The 18,702-nt window shown below is 42.9% G+C and overlaps 1 protein-coding gene across 1 annotated transcript; it reads left to right on the top strand.

Moving 5' to 3' along the window:
• The first annotated feature begins 785 nt into the window (after nt 1-785).
• On the top strand, nt 786-18,278 carry LOC120383983 (butyrophilin subfamily 2 member A1-like). Its single transcript, XM_039502318.1, has 11 exons — nt 786-1,062; nt 4,158-4,439; nt 5,581-5,685; nt 6,420-6,440; nt 8,069-8,089; nt 9,108-9,128; nt 13,779-13,799; nt 14,693-14,713; nt 15,145-15,165; nt 15,886-15,918; nt 17,606-18,278. The coding sequence occupies exons 1-11, from the start codon at nt 801-803 to the stop codon at nt 18,121-18,123; spliced, it is 1,326 nt and encodes a 441-aa protein (XP_039358252.1). The 5' UTR covers nt 786-800; the 3' UTR covers nt 18,124-18,278.
• The last annotated feature ends 424 nt before the right edge of the window (nt 18,279-18,702 follow it).

Here is an 18,702-nt window from a genome sequence, read left to right as displayed (position 1 = left end):
ACAATAATAATGTTTGGTTATTTGGTCTCTTGAGCATGTAAAGTATTGAACTATAATAGTCTAAAAATTGGCTCTAGCAATGTGGCTATGTCTCAGGAACACTTTGGTGAAAGAACACCAAATATGGCTCACCAACCCTACCCTTATTCCTGGTGAGGCCCAGCAAATTTCATGGCAATGTCAGCAAGTGTTTCAATTTGAGAGCACTTAGAAAAACGGGCTGTTGAATAGTAAGTTTGTCTCAACTATACACTGAGCACGTCCATTCCCAGCTCTCTGCCTCAATTTTTCTGATGTGTGATGGTGACATGGACTGAACACATCCCTCTTCAGCTTCCCAACCCATGTCAGCACTGTGTGCCTCTGTCATGCACTGAACCTGCCAATTCTCAGCTCCCCTCTCTGTCCCATGCTCTGTGCCTGGGCTATGTGCCAAACTTACCTGTTATCAGCTCCACACCGCACCTCAGTGCTGTGTGCCTGTGCCATACTCCGAGGCTGAGTGTTCTTATAACAGAGCCCCAGTCCTGCTGCCCATGAGCGCTGCTCTCCCTTAAACATTCAGGCTGAAATGTTCCATGTCGAGTGTCTGCCTCTGGCTGAACTTTTTGGAAAGTTTGTGTCAAATGGAAGCTGTTGGATGTGTCCTTCTTATCAAATTCCCACTCTCCTCTGATCTGCTTTTTGTTGTTGTTGTCCTGGTGCATTTTCCATGAAAGTTCACAGTGATTGGACCCCGTGACCCTGTCACTGCCGTTCTGGGTCAGGAAGCTGTGTTACCCTGTCACCTGTCCCCCCCGATGAGCGCTGCAAACATGGAGGTGAGATGGTTCCGATCTCAGTTTGTATCCTTTGTGCACCTGTATCGCGATGGGAAGGATCAGTATGAAGGGCAGATACCAGAGTATCAGAGAAGAACGGAGCTTTTGAAAGCCGGACTCACAGATGGAAACGTTCCATTGAGGATTCTCAATGTCACACTCTCTGATGAAGGACTATACCTCTGTTTTATTCAAGACGATACTTTTTATGAACAAACAGTATTGGAACTGCGGGTAGCAGGTCAGTAGCTTGTGACAGTTTTAGCTTTGTGCCGTTTGCAGACTTTGTTCTTTCCTATTACAACAGCTGTGATTCCCTGCTTGTGAAATGTTTTACAACAACACAGTTAGGGTGACCAGATGTCTCGATTTTATAGGGACAGTCCCGATTTTGGGATCTTTTTCTTATATAGACTCGTATTACTCCCCACTCCCTGTCCCGATTTTTCACACTTGCTGTCTGGTCACCTTAACACAATATACATAACTTTCAGCAAACAGCCACTTTCATACTAGGGGAAATATGCTGGAAAATTTCCCAACATGTGATTGAAAACATTTTCAGGATGGCCAAGGCATTTTCTTGCCTAATCCTAATTGACCCCAAAGCAGTCTTTGGTTAAGAGGGAAAGGACTTCTGGACACATATGGCCTTCCAGTTGCTCTGCAGTCATTTCTAGGCTGTGTGTCTACGGTGGGCATGCCGGACGTTTATGGCCTTCTCATTGATTCACTGTTGGTTGTTTATTTGGGGTGTAGTTAAAATCAAATACAGTGTTTTTTGTTTGCTGAGACTGTAAAATGGTGGTGGTGGGTGTGACAGGTTCCCCCTGGGGTGCCACCTGGAACTGGGGTACAACTGAGCCCTCTGTCACACCAATCTGGGTTCCCTCTTGCACTATGACATTGTGACAAGCTGCAAAGCCCTCCACACTTGCACTCACACCTACATCCACAGGCAGGGGCCACACCCAGCTGTGTGCATGAATGCATCTGTCCAGGCACTCATGAACCAACATAGCTAGGCTTCAGCCAAAACAGCTTCCCAACCTAGGACACTGGAGCTGTACCGTCCTGCCCTGGTCAAAAGCCTGACCAGTAAAGATTATTACAATTACCCAGATCACCCCTCCCTCGATGTGGAGAGGAATATGCAGAAAATGTTTGTTAAATGAGCTGAGATTTTTCCTAAACTCTTCACTCAAACCACACTATTTTGATAAAAAAAATAAAATAGATTTATTAATGACAGAAAGATAGATTTAAAGCGATTATAAGTGATAGCAAACAGATCAAAGTAGATTAATTACCAAATAAACAAAACCACAACCTAAGCCTAATATACTACACAGGATTTGAATCAAGCAGTGTCTCACCCTGTTAGATAGTACACACCATTTGTAGATGTTTCATACACAGGCAGGGTTTCCTTCTTTCCCACCTGGGACCAGCAGTTCCCCAGTTCAATGTCTTTGTTCTTCCAGAGCTATAGCCAGGTGTTGAGTCGTGGGAAAGTGAGGCCAGTTGGTGATGTCACTTCCTCCTTTATAGTTTCTTCCATATGGTGGGAACCCTTTTGTTCCAAGCCAGGTTCCCAGCCCAGTTTATGGAAAATACAGTTACCAAAATGGAGTTCAGTATCATGGGTCTAGTCACATTCCCCTGCATGCTTGATGAGTCATGGCAGCCATTATCCATAGTCTGTAGTGTCCCCAGGTGAGGACAAGCCTTTTACATGGCCCATTGTTTTCGCTGATAGACCATTAGCACTTTCTAGCTTCTTAACTGTTGTACCAGAAAGGGTAGTTGTGTGTGTTACCCAGGACAATCACATTTGAAATACAGATGCATACTCAATATTCGTAACTCCAGATACAAAAATGATACATGCTTACAAATAGGATAATCATATTCAGCAAATCATAACTTTTCCATTGACACTTTACATGAAACATCTTGTACAAGATGCAACATAATTATATCGTAATCATACCATAATCATATTACCATGGTGAATATGGAGTGCAGAGGGTCACAGTGAGGAGGGGAAATTATTTATTTACCACTCTTAGATGAGACTGAGCATTTCTCCCCTGCTGCTTTGACACTAACTGTCAGGGTTCCCTCCCCACTCTGAACTCTGGGGTACAGATGTGGGGACCTGCATGAAAGACTCCCTAAGCTTAATTCTACCATCTTAGGTTAAAAACTGCCCCAAGTTACAAATTATTCCTTGCCCTTGGATGGTATCGCTGCCACCACCAAGTGAGTTAGTCAAAGATTCAAGAAAAGGACCACTTGGAGTTCCCATTTCCCCAAAATATCTCCCCAAACCCCTGCACCCCCTTTCCTGGGGAGCCTTGAGAATAATATTCCAACTAAATAGGTAAGCAAGGTGAGCACAGACCAGACCCTTGTGTTTTAGGACACTAAAAACCCAATCAGATTCTTAAAAACAGAACTTTATTATAAAAAGAAAAGTAAAAGAAGCACCTCTGTAAAATCAGGATGGAAGGTGGGTAATAAGATTTAAAACACAGAGGATTCCCCTCTAGACAAAACTTCAAAGTTACAAAAACCAGGACTTAACCTCCCACTTAGAATAGGGAAAATTCACTAGCTAAAACAAAAGATAATCTAATGTATTTCCTTGCTATTACTTATTATTTCTGTAATTTTAGATATATCATTTAGTAGGAGCGGGATTACTTGCTTGGTCTCTCTCTCTTCGTCTCGGAAAGAAAAACAAAGAGCACAAAACAAAACCTTCCCCACCCCCTCAGATCTGAAAGTATCTTCTTTCCCCATTGGTCCTTCTGGTCAGGTGCCCACTAGGTTAATGGAACTGATTAATCCCTTACAGGTAAGTGATTCTGTATCTTTGACCAGGAGGGATTTGATGTTACTGCATATATAAAGGTTGTTACTCTTCCCTTTATTTTTATGACAGTAACCATGAAGCTAATTATATATTTTTTAAAATAAATATATCTATCCAATGCACTAATGACCAGATTTTTAAAAGTTCACATTCTATTCCGGTATCTAAGTGCTCATGTTGCCAAAGGTGCTCAGCACTCAGTTGCTCCACTTTTGAGACAACAATACAGTATCTCCAACTGACTCAGTGAAATTATTTTAAATATTTGTTCATCCCTTTGTGTGTCCTTGTATATTGGGATTTCAGACATTCCAGTATTAATTTATCCATTCTACTGAGTACCTGCTTGAATTAGTGCTTTCTCATGTGAGTAAGGGATCCACAAACTGTCCCTCATCCCTTTTGCTTTATAAATTAACTTATGGAATTAACAACTTTATGTCTTTTCCCCTTAGGTCTGGGCTCTGCTCCTCTCATCTCTGTTGAGGGTCACCAGGATGGAGGGATCCGGGTGGTTTGTCGATCAGCTGGTTGGTACCCAGAGCCTGAGGTGCTGTGGAAAGATCTCAATGGACGACATTTACCATCACTCTCTGAAACAAAATCCCCAGGGGATAACAACCTGTTTAAAACAGAAACTGCTCTCATTGTAACAGAACATTCAAACCAAAACTTGTCCTGTTGCATCAGGAACACCGTTCTCAATCAAGAAAAGGAATCAGCAGTTTATATAGCAGGTCAGTTACCATCCAAATCCCACACTGAACTCACCACCACCAGAAACAAAACAAAAAACATAGGAAGAAAAGAACTGAAACATCTGTGGTGGATATTTCATAATCCACATACAAACACAGAAGATGGGAGGCTGGTGTCTCTAAGGGGTCACAGTTTAGGCAACTTGATTCCCTTAATTGTGAATATTCAGACAACCAACGTTTTTGATTTAATGTAAATTTAATGTTGACTCTTACTTTTCTGATATTCTAGCATGCACGCAGGAACGCGCGTATGCACACACACACACACACACACACAAACTTCCAACATTTTTTAGAAGAAACTTTCACTCAATCCAATGACACTGTGTTTTCCTGCAACCTGTGGTAAATTATGTACTGTGGCTTCTTTGTGATCTTGTTGCTGCACCAACTCGTTAATTTTTGAAATGTCACCTAAGTCATATGATGTTCTTTCTAATGACATTCCATGGGACTTGTGCTCCTTAAGTCACTTTGGTCCGGATCCACAGAGGGACTCATTTTACCCTTGTCCAAACACAAAAGGTGCACTTAATATTTAGTTAATCGATGACACTTGCTTGGGTGAACACTCATATAAGTTTCAGAGGGCCCTATATATTCCATCTTGGTTGGATGTCTGAATCACTGTGAACACAAGAACAGTAAATGAAGATTAATTAGTTTGCTACAGAATTGTTTGGAGAAATTGTGATTATGATTCCTTCAAATATTTGGGGAGTAGTTGTGGATTTTTCAAAAATATTTTAATTAATCTGACAATCTCTGAATGTTGCTGAACACTAAGGATTTAATTTTTTGCTGGTGTAACTCTATTGAAGTCAGTGAGGTTTTATGAGTAGAGAATTTGCCCCTGAATTCTATGGCTATCTGAATAGCAATGGATCAAATCAGGTCTGTTTTTTCCCAGGATAAATCAGTGTTAAATCTGTGTTGATTGGAGCCATATTTAAAATCAGTCTCTGGTATTTTGTGTAGTGCAGACATGGCCATTCTTTCACTCTTATCTCACAGAAATGCTGCTGGGTGCTATTTATGTATTTGTTTGGCATAAAAACATCTGATTTTCGTCATTGCTTCCAAACAATGGCAGTTTCTGGGTGTGGTTTTCTTTCAGATCCATTTTTCCCGAGGGTGAATTCCTGGATGGTGGCACTGAGTGTGATCCTGGTGGTTTTGTTTGGTTTCATTGCCCTCACAGTTTATCTCTTTAAAATGAAAGGTAAATATCAGAGAGAGAAATATACTGTATATAAAGGTTTTATTCTTATAAATAAATAAGAGGAATATCGGAATTTAATATTAAAAGAACTTGGGACCTGCTGATCTTGTCCTAAATAAAGAAGAATAATTCATGTGAATTTATTAATAGAGGGTGGGGGCAGAGGTGTGTATGTGGCAGGTGGTGGGGGTATTGATAGAGGGTGGTGGCAGAGTTGGGGTGGGAAAATAGGAGGGAGGAGAGTCTTAGGTTATAGAACTGAAACCAAAGAATCAGATCATAGCAGATACATCTGTGTTCTGCTCACTCCTCCATCTTTCCCTCTTCCCAGTTCTCAGGGGGTTATCACTGTCTGTCTCTGTCCTGCTTGAGAGAAGGTTCTGCAGAGCCTAGCCTGTCATATTTGTACTTCAAAGATCTTTTTTGGTAACAAAGTGTCGTGCACCTCGATATTACAGTGATAGGCCCAACAGAAATGCCCCTCTGGTAAATCAGTAAGGAATTTCTTCTTCAGTTAGGAAAAAAAATCGTATCAACTGTCACATAACTCAGACACAGCTGTCCATGCTCCGGGTTCACTTCATCCATAAAGAATGTCTGCCCAATTTCCAAATAAATTGGACTTGTCCCTCCATGCTCCTAATGAATTTTGTACCTATAGGATGTTGTCTTTTAACTCTGTTTCATGAAGCAGGGAGAGGAAAATAATTGATATTTATTTTTGTATTTTTAAGGGAAACTTACTGAAGAAGTTGGTAAGTTTCAATTTCCCTTTTTCCACAAATACAAATTTTGACTAGTCACACAATTGTATACAGACGTGTTGGTTTCTTTGATTTATTTTTATTTCTCTGTGTTTGTTGGGCTGGGGAGGGTTGATTTCTGTGTAATAGGCGGGACCATTTTAGGGCCCCATTGCCTGTTTCCAGAGAACCCTCTCTCTTTAAAAGTCCTTCCAATTAGGGGGTGAGGTTGGCATAGCTACATGTCTGAGGGGTGTAAGTTTTCAGTGCAGACCAGCCCTCAGTCTCAGAGTCTTTCAGAAGAATCTAGAGATGTCTGGCTTGTCAATGAAGATGTGATGAAGTGGGAATGTTTGCGATATTTTTATGAATTCTATGTATGCCTCAGTTTCCTCTAAGTGTAACATTATTACCCAGTGGGTAGAAAAGGACTGTTTGCTCTTAGGCTAAGAGACATCAGTATTGGTGTTATGGGCCTTAGTCCCCATATCAGTGGAGCATCTGAGAAGACAGTGGCAAATCCAGTCACCAGATATTGACCCCTAGCAACCAACCACCCAGAGGGAGATGGATTCCCCCACATCTAAGTAGGGAAGCTGAAGAACATTCTCCAGCTCAAGAACCAAGGACTGGAGAGGTGTGAGGTAGGGTATAAGAGCTGGCTGCTGGAAGGAGTCAGGGCTCTAACCTGGAGTCTGGAGAGACAGACAGAGCTTGAGCAGTGGGATTCAGTACAGAATCTGGGCTCTGGGCTGACCAGAACGGTCTATGCTTTAACCTTCAATTCTCTATGATAACCTACGGCCTTCCTATGCTGTGTCCAGTTGACTAACACACCCGACTGTTTTGACAATGCTCTTTGAGTGCCACTGCAAACGCTTGGTGAGGTGTTTGTCCCTGAAGAGTGTGTGAGTCTCTACCAGGAGTATCTCAGTTGGACTCACTGAACAGAGGTCAGAGTGCAAAGCAGGAGTGCTAAAGGCTGAGAGATCTAGGCTAAGGAGGTGGTGAAGCCGTGTGGCTTACCCAGGAGGAAAAGAGGGACGCCTAGGGAGTTTGCCAGACTGAAGAGTCTAGAAACTGCTGCAAAGCTGGGGGTGTAGCAGCGATCAAGTGAATTTGTTACAGAAGTTTCAGTACAGCTAGATCCCAGACAAGGTTTATCTTCAACCATTCCCTGCTGCAGTCAGCTTGTACCTCACCTGAAGGATCCTTGTCAGTGGCAGAGGTTCACAAGTTGTCTTCCAGTGGTTCTGTTGCAAGAATCAGCTACCTCTGAGTTCCAGCAGCCACTCCCTTCCTGTGACAAACTCTCCCTTTCAAGATCATTTGCTCCAAGGGCAATAGGCCCTGCAGGATGCCTGTTTAATGCCAATTGATCCCAGAGGAGTTTTAGACTTTTCCTGACTGGGATGGGGATGTGGCCCAGGACAGAGTGTGATAATCTAGTTTCATAAAAATTGGGGTAAGTCTAAATTAGATAAACTTCACACCAAAATGTTATTTGGGATGCTGGGGAAGCAATAGAAAAGAGGAAATTGAATAGAAATAATCACTCGGCTTTAACTTTGATGATAAAGAGAAACAACAAATAAGGGAACGAAAGCTCATAATAAACTGTATTTCTGTTTATTTTTTAGATGACCGAGATAAAGAAATAAGTAAGTGTCATTGCCTTCCTCTCATAAGAAACTTTTTGTATCAATTTGGCTCCTCATGTGGGAGTGTAATGGAGGTATCGGTCACAGGCTCTGACTTTCCTTTTTGCCAGTGGATGCTCCATTCCCACTCTGTCCTCTCCCCCAAGGCCCTGCCCCCACTCTGCCCCTCCCCCAGGGTTCCCTCCCCTGAGCACCTCCCATCCACTCCTCCCTGCCCACTTCTCCAAGGGCCCCCTGCTCTCTGCTCTCCACCCCTTCCCCCAAGTGCCTCTCACCTGCCACTTGTTCCAGGGGGTGGAGAGGAGTGAATGGTAGGAGCTTCAGGGGACGAGGCAGAGTGGGGGAAGGAGGTGTGACATACAGGCGGTGCCACAGTCCCTGGATGCTGAGCCAGCCCCAGGGACCACCCCCAAACAGCTAATCGGTGGCCAAACTGAATAGAAAGAATTTCTAAGCCTTAATTATCAGATTGATGATAATGAGAAATAAAACATAAGAAAAGGGAAACAACAAAAATATGTATATTTCTGTTTAATTTATAGGCAAATAAGGTATAGAAATTGCTAAGTGTCATTATACTTCCCCAGACAAAATTTCTTTTTTGCATGAAATTGGCTCCTGATGTGGGATTTTTGTTCAATTATTGTGGAGTTGTTCACTTTTCAATTTAATTTTTACAATTCTGGTGTAATTGAATTGTACTTTAACCTGTTTTTGTTTGTGTGTTTGCTTTTTTCATCATTATGTTTTTGGTTGGTGGATTACAGTAACTTGATAAAATGTGGGGAAACACTAAATTGGATAGATTTTACACCAATATTTAATTTGAAAAACTGATAAGCAATAGAGTGACAGAGCTTAAGACCAGAAGGGACCACTGGTCCCTCTTTTGTCTGATGTCCTGAAGAGGTTGATTTCTCTCAGCCTTCACTGTTGTACTGATGAAAAATAGAAATAAAACATAAGAAAATGGAAATGCCTAATAAAAATATATATTTATTTCTCTTTTACTTTTTAGACAAACGAGATAAAGAAATAAGTAAGTGTCATTGCCTTCCTGTCATAAGAAACTTTTTGTACCAATTTGGATCCTCATGTGGGAGTTTGTTTAATTGTGGTGGAGGTGTTTGTTTTCAAATGTAACTTTTAAAATTGTTGCAATATGAAATCTGTTTGCTTGCTTTTTTATTATTGCTATCATTGCTTTTGGTGTGTATAGACATTCGTTTTGTAATGTTACTTTAATAAATGTGGGGAAAGACTAAATGGGAAGACGTTCACTGCAAAAGCTAATGTGAAAAATTTATAAGCAATAAAGTCATAGAGTCACAGAGTTTAAGACCAGAAAGGATAACTGGATACTCTAGTGTAACCTCCTTAAAAGGAGAATGAATAGAAATAATAATTGCTCAGCCTTAATTTTTGTATTGATACAAACATAAGAACAGCCATACTGGGTCAGATCACAGGTCCATCTAGCCCAGTATCCTGTTATCCAACAATGGCCAATGCTAAGTGCCCCAGAGAGAATGAACAGAACAGGTAATCATCAAGTGATCCATCCCCTGTCGCCCATTCCCAGCTTCCGGTAAACAGAGGCTAGAGACACCATCCCTGCCCATCCTGGCTAATAGCCATTGATGGACCTATCCTCAATTAATTTATCTAGTTCTTTTTTGAACCCAGTTATAGTCCTGGCCTTCACAACATCCTCTGGCAAGAAGTTCCACAGGTTGACTGCGTTGTGTGAAAAAATACTTCCTTTTGTTTGTTTTAAACCTGCTGCCCATTAATTTCATTTGGCAACCCTTAGTTCTTGCATTATGAGAAGGAGTAAATAACACTTCCTTATTTACTTTCTCCACACCAGTCATGATTTTATAGACCTCTGTAATATCCCCCCTTAGTCATCTCTTTTCCACACTGAAAAGTCCCAGTCTTATTAACCTCACCTCATATGGCAGCCGTTTCATACCCCTCTTCATTTTTGTTGCCCTTTTCTGAACCTTTTCCAATTCCAATGTGCATTACTTTGCATTTATTGACACTGAATTTCATCTGCCATTTGTTGCCCAGTCACCCAATTTTGAGAGATCCTTTTGTGCCTATTTGCAGTCTGCCTGGGAACTAACTATCTTGAGTAGTTTTGTATCATCTGCAAATTTTGCCACCTCACTGTTTACTCCTTTTTCCAGATAATTTATATGTTGAATAGAACTAATCCCAGTACAGACCCCTGGGGGACACCACTATTTACCTCTCTTCATTCTGAAAACTGACCATTTATTCCTACCCTTTGTTTCCTGTCTTTTAACCAGTTACCAGTTGATGAGAGGACCTTCCCTCTTATTTCATGACAGTTTACTTTGCTTAAGAGCCTTTGGTGAGGGACCTTCTCAAAGGCTTTCTGAAAATCTAAATACACTATATCCACACAGTATTGAAGATGTGCGCGTACCATGGATTGATATACATGCAGTGGGATATTTTCTGTCTTTTCTTTTCTATCCCTTTCCAAATGATTCCCAACATTCTCTTTGCTTTTTTGACTGCTGCTGCACATTGAGTGGGTGTTTTCAGAGAACTATCCACAATGACTCCAAGATCTCTTTCTTCAGTGGTAACAACTGATTTAGACGCCATCATTTTATATGTATACTTGCTTGTTGATCACCTCAAAGAATTCTAGTAGATTGGTGCGGCATGATTTCCCTTTACAAAACCGTGTTGACTCTTCCCCAACAAATTCTGTTTATCTGTGTGTCTGACAATTTTGTTCTTTATTATAGTTTCAACCAGTTTGCCCGGTACTGAAGTCAGGCTTACTGGCCTGTAATTGTCATGGTCACCTCTGGAGCCCTTTTCAAAAATTGGTGTCACATTAGCTATCCTCCAGTCATTTGGCACAGAAGCTGATTTAAATGATAGGTTACAGATGACAGTTAATAGTCCTGCAATTTCACATTTGAGTTCCTTCAGAACTCTTGGGTGAATACCATCTGGTCCCGGTGACTTATTGCTGTTTAGTTTATCAATTTGTTCCAAAACCTCCTCTATTGACACGTCAATGTGGGACAGTTCATCAGATTTGTCACCAAAAAAGAATGGCTCAAGTTTGTGAATTTCCCTCACATCCTCAGCCATGAAGACTGATGCAAAGAATTCATTTAATTTCTCTGTAATGGCCTTATCCTCCTTGAGTGCTCCTTTAGCATCTCAATCGTCCAGTGGCCCCACTGATTGTTTAGCAGGCTTCCTGCTTCTAATGTACTAAAAAAAAATAGCTATTACTTTTTGAGTCTTTGGCTAGCTGTTCTTCAAATTCCTTTTTCGCCTTCCTAATTATATTTTTATACTTCACTTGCCTGAGTTTTTGCTCCTTTCTATTTTCCTCACTAAGATTTAATTTCCAGTTTTTAAAGGATGCCTTTTTGCCTCTCACTGCATCTCATTGTTGTTTAGCCACAGTGGCTCTTCTTTAGTTCTCTTACTGTGTTTTTTAATTTGGGGTATATATTTAAATTGACCCTCTATTATGGTGTCTTTAAAAAGTTTCCATGCAGCTTGCAGGAATTTTACATTTGGTGCTGTACCTTTTAATTTCTGTTTAACTAACCTCCTCATTTTTATGTAGTTCCCCTTTCTGAAATTAAATGCTATAGGGTTGGGCCACTGTGGTTTTCCCTGTCTCAGGGATCTTAAATTTAATTATATTATGGTCACTATTACCGAGCGGTCCAGCTATATTCACCTCTTGGAGCAGATTCTGTGCTCCACTTAGGACTAAATCAAGAATTGCCTGTCCTCTGGTAGGTTCCTCCAGGACTAGCTGCTCCAAGAAGCAGTCATTTAAGGTGTCAAGAAACTTTATCTCTGCATCCCGTTGTGAGGTGACATGTAGCCACTCAATTTGGGGATAGTTGAAATCCCCCATTATTATTGAGTTTTTTATTTGAATAGTCTCTCTAATCTCACTGAGAATTTCACTGTCACTCACCATCCTTGTCAGGTGGTCGGTAATATATCCCTACTGCTATATTCTTATTATTAGAGCATGGAATTATTATCCATAGAGATTCTATGGTACAGTTGGGTTCATTTAAGATTTTTACTTCATTTGAGTCTACGCTTTCTTTCACATATAGTGCCATTCCCCCACCAGCACGACTTGTTCTGTCCTTCCGACATATTTTGTACCCTGGTATTACTGTGTCCCATTGATTATCCTCATTCCACCAAGTTTCTGTGATGCCTGTTGTATCAATATCCTCATTTAATATGAGGCACTCTAGTTCATCCATCTTATTATTTAGCCTTTTAGCATTGGTATAAAAGCACTTTAAAAACTTGTCACTTTTTAGCTGTCTCCCATTACATGATGTAATTGAATGAGACTGTTTTTCTTTTGACTGTTTCTCATCAGATCCTACCTGTATTTTATCATCTTCCATCCTCTCCTCCTTACTAGGACATAGAGAATCTCCATTAGTAGATCCTGTCCTAAGGGATGTCTCTGTCCAAACCATATGCTCCTCCGCACCTGTCGGCTTTCCCTAGCCCTTAGTTTAAAAACTGCTCTATGACCTTTTTAATTTTAAGTGCCAGCAATCTGGTTCCATTTCAGTTTAGGTGGAGCCCATCCTTCCTGTACCCAAAGGCTCCCCCTTTACCCAAAGTTTTCCTAATCCCTAATAAATCTAAACCCATCCTCCCTACACCATCATCTCATCCATGCATCAAGACCCTGCAGTTCTGCCTGTCTAACTGGCCCTGCGCATGGAACTGGAAGCATTTCAGAGAATGCTGCCATAGAAGTTCTGGACTTCAATCTCTTACCTACCAGCCTAAATTTGGCCTCCAGGACATCTCTCCTATCCTTCCCTATGTCACTGGTACCTACATGTACCATAGCCACTGGCTCCTCACCAACACTACACATAAGTCTATCTAGATGTCTTGAGAGATCTGCAACCTTCACACCAGGCAGGCAATTCACCGTGTGGTTCTCCAGTCATCACAAACCCAGCTATCTATGTCTCTAATGATCGAATCGCCCATTACTAATGCCTTTCTCTTCTTAACAATTCTGTCCCCCGGAGAGAGATCCTCAGTGTGAGACGATACCACATCATCATCTGGAAGGAGGGTCCCAAATACCATCATAAAGAAAAAAAAAACATAAGAAAAGGGAAACTCCTAACAAACAATATGTGTATTTCTGTTTAATTTTCAGGAAATAGAGATTCAGAAATTGGTGTCATCCTTCCTCTGACAAGAAAAATTTTATAGCAAATTGAATCCTCATGTGGGCTCTTGTTAATTGGTGTGGAGTTGTGTGCTTTTAAATTTAACTTTTATAATTTTGTTGCAATTTTAAACCTCTTTTTTTTTTGTTTACTTCCTGGCTTTTTATTATTATTCTGTTGCGGGGAGTATTGTACCTTAATAAAATGTAGGGAAAGACTAAACTGGATAAATTTCCCATGAAAAGCTAATTTGAGAAATTAATGATCAATAGAGTCATAGAGTCACAGTCTTTAAGACCAGAAGGGACCACAGGAGCCTCTAGTCTGACATTCTGAGGATGAGTTTGATGTGTCTTAGCCTTCACAGTCATATTGATGATAAAGAGTAATAAAAAAGAGAAACGCGTAACAAAAATATGTATTTATTTCTCTTTAATTTTTAGACCTACGAGATAAAGAAATAAGTAAGTGTCATTCTCCTTCCTCTGACAAGAAACATTTTGTAGCAATTTGGATCCTCATCCTCAATTTGTTTAATTGTGGTAGAGTTGTTTTCTTTTTTAATTTAGCTTTTAAAGCTTGCAATAGGAAACCTTTTTTCATTTCTTTACTAGCATGATATTTTCTTATTTTATTATAATCTTTTGGGAGGGTGTGTAGGGGTTTGTTTTGTAATGTAACTTTATAAAATCTGGGGAAAGACTAAACTAGATGACTTTTCCCACCAAAAGCTAATGTGAAAAACTGATAAGCAATAGAGTCACAGAGTTTAAGACCAGAAGGGATGACCGGATTCTCTAGTCCAGTGGTCCCCAAACTGTGGGGAGAGTCCCCTAGGGGTATGTGGAGGAATGTTCAGGGGTGTGCGCGCAGCAGGGCCCTGGCCAGCCCCTATGGGGGGAAGGGAGGGAGCGCCACCCAGCCCCGCTCTGCTCCTGCCCCAGCTCCGGCCCCAGCAGCAGCTCCACTCCATCCTCTGCTCCACCCCCAGCCCACCTCTGCCCTCGTTCCCTCTCTTCCCGCCAGGCCACTTCCACCTCTATTCCTGTCTCTTCTCTTATTCCCAGTTCTTTGCTCAGCTCCACTTTCATCCCAAGCTCCTCTGCTGAGCCAACTGTGCACCAATGGAAAGGCGGGCGGGGGGGCGGGGTCGCACACGGATTCCATTACTGGTAATGGGGGGGTGGGGGCAACAGGAAAAGTTTTGGCACCACTGGTCTAGTCTGACCTCCTTAATAGGTGACTGAATAAAAATAATCTCAGCGTCTTAACTGTTGTAGTGATGATAAAGAGAAATAAAACATAAGAAAAGGGAAAATCTGAACAAACAATATGTGTATTTGTGTTTAATTTTTAGGCAGATTACATACAGAAATTGGTAAGTGTCATTATCCTTCCTCTGACCGGAAATATTTTGTACCTAATGGGATCCTCATGTGGGAGCTGGTTTAATTGTTGTGGAGTTGTTCGCTTTCAAATTTAACTTTTACAATTTTCTTGCAATATGAAACCTCTTTTTGTTTGTTTTCCTTGCTGTTTATTACTATTCTTTTTTGGAAGGGTTAGTGTAATTCTGTAAAATGTGAGGAAGTGCTAAACTGGAGAGATTTCCCACCAAAAGCTACTTTGAAATGGAGTCACAGAGTTTAAGATCAGAAGGTACCACTGGATCCTCTCATCTGACATCCTCAAGAGGAGGTTGATTTCTCTCAGCCTTCACTGTCATATAGATGATAAAGAGAAATGAAACATAAGAAAAGGGAAATGCCTAATAAAATATATATATATTTGTTTCTCTTTAATTTTTAGACAAACGAGATAACGAAATAAGTAAGTGTCATTATCCTTCCTCAGAAAAGAAACTTTTTGTACCATTTTGGAGTCTCGTGGGGAATATGTTTAATTGTGGTGGAGCTATTTGCTTTTAAATTTAATTTTTAAAATTGTTGCAGTAGGAAACCTTGTTTTGTTTATTTGCTTTTTATTATTATTATTATAATTTTCTGGGACATGTGGGGGTTGTTTTTTAATGTAACTTTATAAAATGTGGGGAAAGGCTAAACTGGATGAATTTCACACCAAAAGCTAATTTGAAAAAATTATAAACAATACAGTAGTAAAGTAGGTAGTGGCCAAGAAAATATGACCCAGAAGGATTTGTGGGAAGGCACTGGAGGACTATCAGCCCCTGAGACGATTAACCTCCCTCCACATTGCAAAGTGGCCAGGTAACCAACCTGAATGAAAGTGGTACCTGGGCTACAGCCTCTACCCAAAGTTTTGCCAGCCAGCCTGGGTGTAAAGCACCAACAAACTTGAGTCAGAGTTTTGTGCTTGCACAATAAACAGATTGAGGCAATAGCCAGGTAAGATCCTGGGCTAACTCTGCAGTGAAGATCCACCTTGGGAGAGAGACACTCATGCAACCCAGTGCAGGTTCTGATGAACTTAGAACTTTTTTTTTCCCTCGGTGTATTAGTCTGTACAATACTGACTCATGCAATACTTGTTCAGATCAGCTCTCATCTCTAATCATGTGGTTGTTTTTAGAGTGGAGAAGATCTGTGGCACCTATAGAAAAAGGTAATTAAAGATCATATTTTATCCATGTCCAAATATCAGTTCCCATGAGGCAATGTGCCTCTTTTTCCTTGAATGTGGGAGTGGATGTGATAGTTCAGGGCAGACCTCCCCAGCACCCTGCATTTCATGGCGCATCACAAGGTGAAACGGGGTTTGTGCCTATGTCCTACCACAGCATACTGAACCTACATCATATTGTGTCTACTCTTCCTGCCCCTCCACCGCCCGCATGTGCACTGCACCCTGCAGAGATCTGTGATAGCAGCTGACACTCATTGTACAGATCCAGTGGGACATGCACCTCCACAGCCACTTCTCCAGGGGGAGTTTGTGTTATCTCCCTGTGCTGATGGCCGATCTCCAATTTCTCTCTGTTTCTTCCTTCATCTTTTCCCCTCTGAAGAAAGCCAGGAACTCTGCAATGGCCCCACGCTGATGGGGTGAGCAGGGGCTGTGCCTGTGTGCGACCCTTGCTCCAGTCTCCAGCAGGGGAACAGAGCCCTGATCACAGACAGGGGCTCTTCTGGCTCCATTATACACATCTGGGGAGCTCCTGTGATTAGAGCTCTGAGCTTGTCTCTTTTCTCCTGTCTCCATCCACCATGATCCCAGCATTCTCCTGTCTCTGGTAAACAGGACGTCACTTTAGCCTCCCCATCACTAGCACGACCCTCTCTCTCTTTCCACCACCCACCTATTCTACACCTCCCCCGAAGTGGCGGATTAGCCACTGAGCCAATGGGGCCTGTGCCCAGGGGCCCTGGCCAATTGAGTGGCCCATGAAAAATGGGTGTCTCTGCGCCCCGACCCATTCTCCCTGCCTGGCACTCCTGCCAGAGAGTGGGGTCAGGGCTCGGGGGCTTGCTGGGCTTGCCCCGCTCCACCCTCCAGGCACTCCAGCCAGGGAATGGGGTCGGGTGCAGGGCTTGCCCCACTCTCCAGCTGGAGGGCCAGGTGGACGGAGTGGGGCAAGCCCCCGTGCCCCAACCCCATTTCCCTAGCAATGTGCAAGGGATGGGCGGGGGGGAGTTTAGGCAGAAGGCCTGGAGAGGGGTCCCCACTTGTTCTGGCCCAGGGCCCCACAAAACCCTAATCTACCCCTGCTCCCCCCACACTTGTAGCTTATACCTCATTCCACCATGAACCCCCTTCTCTTGTGTTAACCCTTCACTCTCTGCTTCATGCTAATGTACTTTTGCGCTGTGACTGCTGCTGAGCAGTAAAATTCTGGGCATGTTCAATCCTGGTACCATGTGGCCTGTTGCTGTCCAAGCTGCGGCATTTCAGAGCAGGCTGGGTGCAGTGGGGAGGCTCCATAGCAAAGTCCAGCACAGCAGGGGCAGCTGGGACACAGTGAGACTTAAGGTGGGAGGGGGAGGGGAGCTCTGTCAATGATCACTGAATTGTACCATCTGCTGGGGCTCCCAGAGTCTTTAGTCCCCTCCCTGGGGAGAGGTGGGGGCAGGAGGGGAAAGATTCTGAGTCTCAGGCCTGGCCCTGCCGATACTTTCACCCTGTCACTGACCCGTCTCTGCCAGGGGAATGATTCTCCCCAGCACTGTGCTGAGATCTCTGAGCTGACAGGTAAATCCTGGAGGAAGGAGATTCCCTGATTCACCCTTTCCAGGGCTGAGCTAACTCTCTCCAGCCCCTAACTCTCTGATTCTCTCTCTCTCTCTCTCCCCAGTGAATGTGTCTCTGGATCCAGAGACGGCTCATCCCAAACTTGAGCTCTCTAAGGATCGGAAAAGTGTGTCATGTGGAGACGTACGGCAGGATTTGCCAGACAACCCTGAGAGATTTGACATTGAGCCCTGTGTGCTGGGCTGTGATGGATTCACCTCGGGGAGACATTGCTGGGAGGTGGAGGTGGGGGGTGCGGGAGGCTGGGCTGTGGGGGTGGCCAAAGAGTCTGTGAGGAGGAAGGGGGGGATCATCCATAGCACTGAGGAGGGGATCTGGGCTGTGCAGTGGTCCTGGGGGGGTCAGTTCCAGGCTCTCACCTCCCCAGTGACCTCCTTGCCCCAACGCCAGGCCCCCAGCAGGATCCGGGTTTGTCTGGACTGTGACTGGGGGCAGGTGACATTGTTCGATGCTGGTCACGAGGCCCCGATCTTCACTTTCCCGCCGGGCTCCATCCCTGGGGAGAGAATCCGACCCTGGATCTGGCTGGGGTGGGGATCCTGGTTCAGACTGTGTCCCTGAGACTGGGGACCCTGAAATTAGCATCTCTAGTCTCACACGTCCCAGTCTCTCTGACTCTGGAGGACTCCGATCCTGGTACTGATAACTAGTTGCCACACATTCCATTCTTTCCATCTAGCCTGTGGGGTTAATTAAAGTTTAAACATGGAAGCGGTTCAGACAAGCAGAGGCCTAATACAGGGAGCCTTCATTGGCACTGTCATTTTCCACCCCTCTGTCAACACTGGGTCATGCCTGGTGCCACCAACACAAGGAAAAAATAAAGTAAAACAAACAGAGTCTTGGAGAAAGAGTGAAAATTAAATATAAAGACAATGAAAGGAAATACTCTGAAGAGGGCAAAGAGCTAGAGAGAGGGGAAGGGATAAACTCCGGGGAATGATGGAGAACATGAGGGGGATAGTCTGTGACAGGGATCAGAGGAGAGGGGAAGACACAGAGAAATAAACAGGGATGGGAAATGAGGGCTAGAAAAATGGCGAGTACAAATGACCAGTGTGACAGAGAAGGGAGAAGAAAAGGGACAGAGATTTATAAAACGTCACTGAAGGTGCGACTGTCACTCATTAATTTCATATG

This window comes from Mauremys reevesii, linkage group 15, assembly GCF_016161935.1.
Source record: "Mauremys reevesii isolate NIE-2019 linkage group 15, ASM1616193v1, whole genome shotgun sequence".
In the NCBI taxonomy this organism is placed as follows: Eukaryota; Metazoa; Chordata; order Testudines; family Geoemydidae; genus Mauremys; species Mauremys reevesii.
This window is presented reverse-complemented; position numbering and strand designations above follow the sequence as displayed.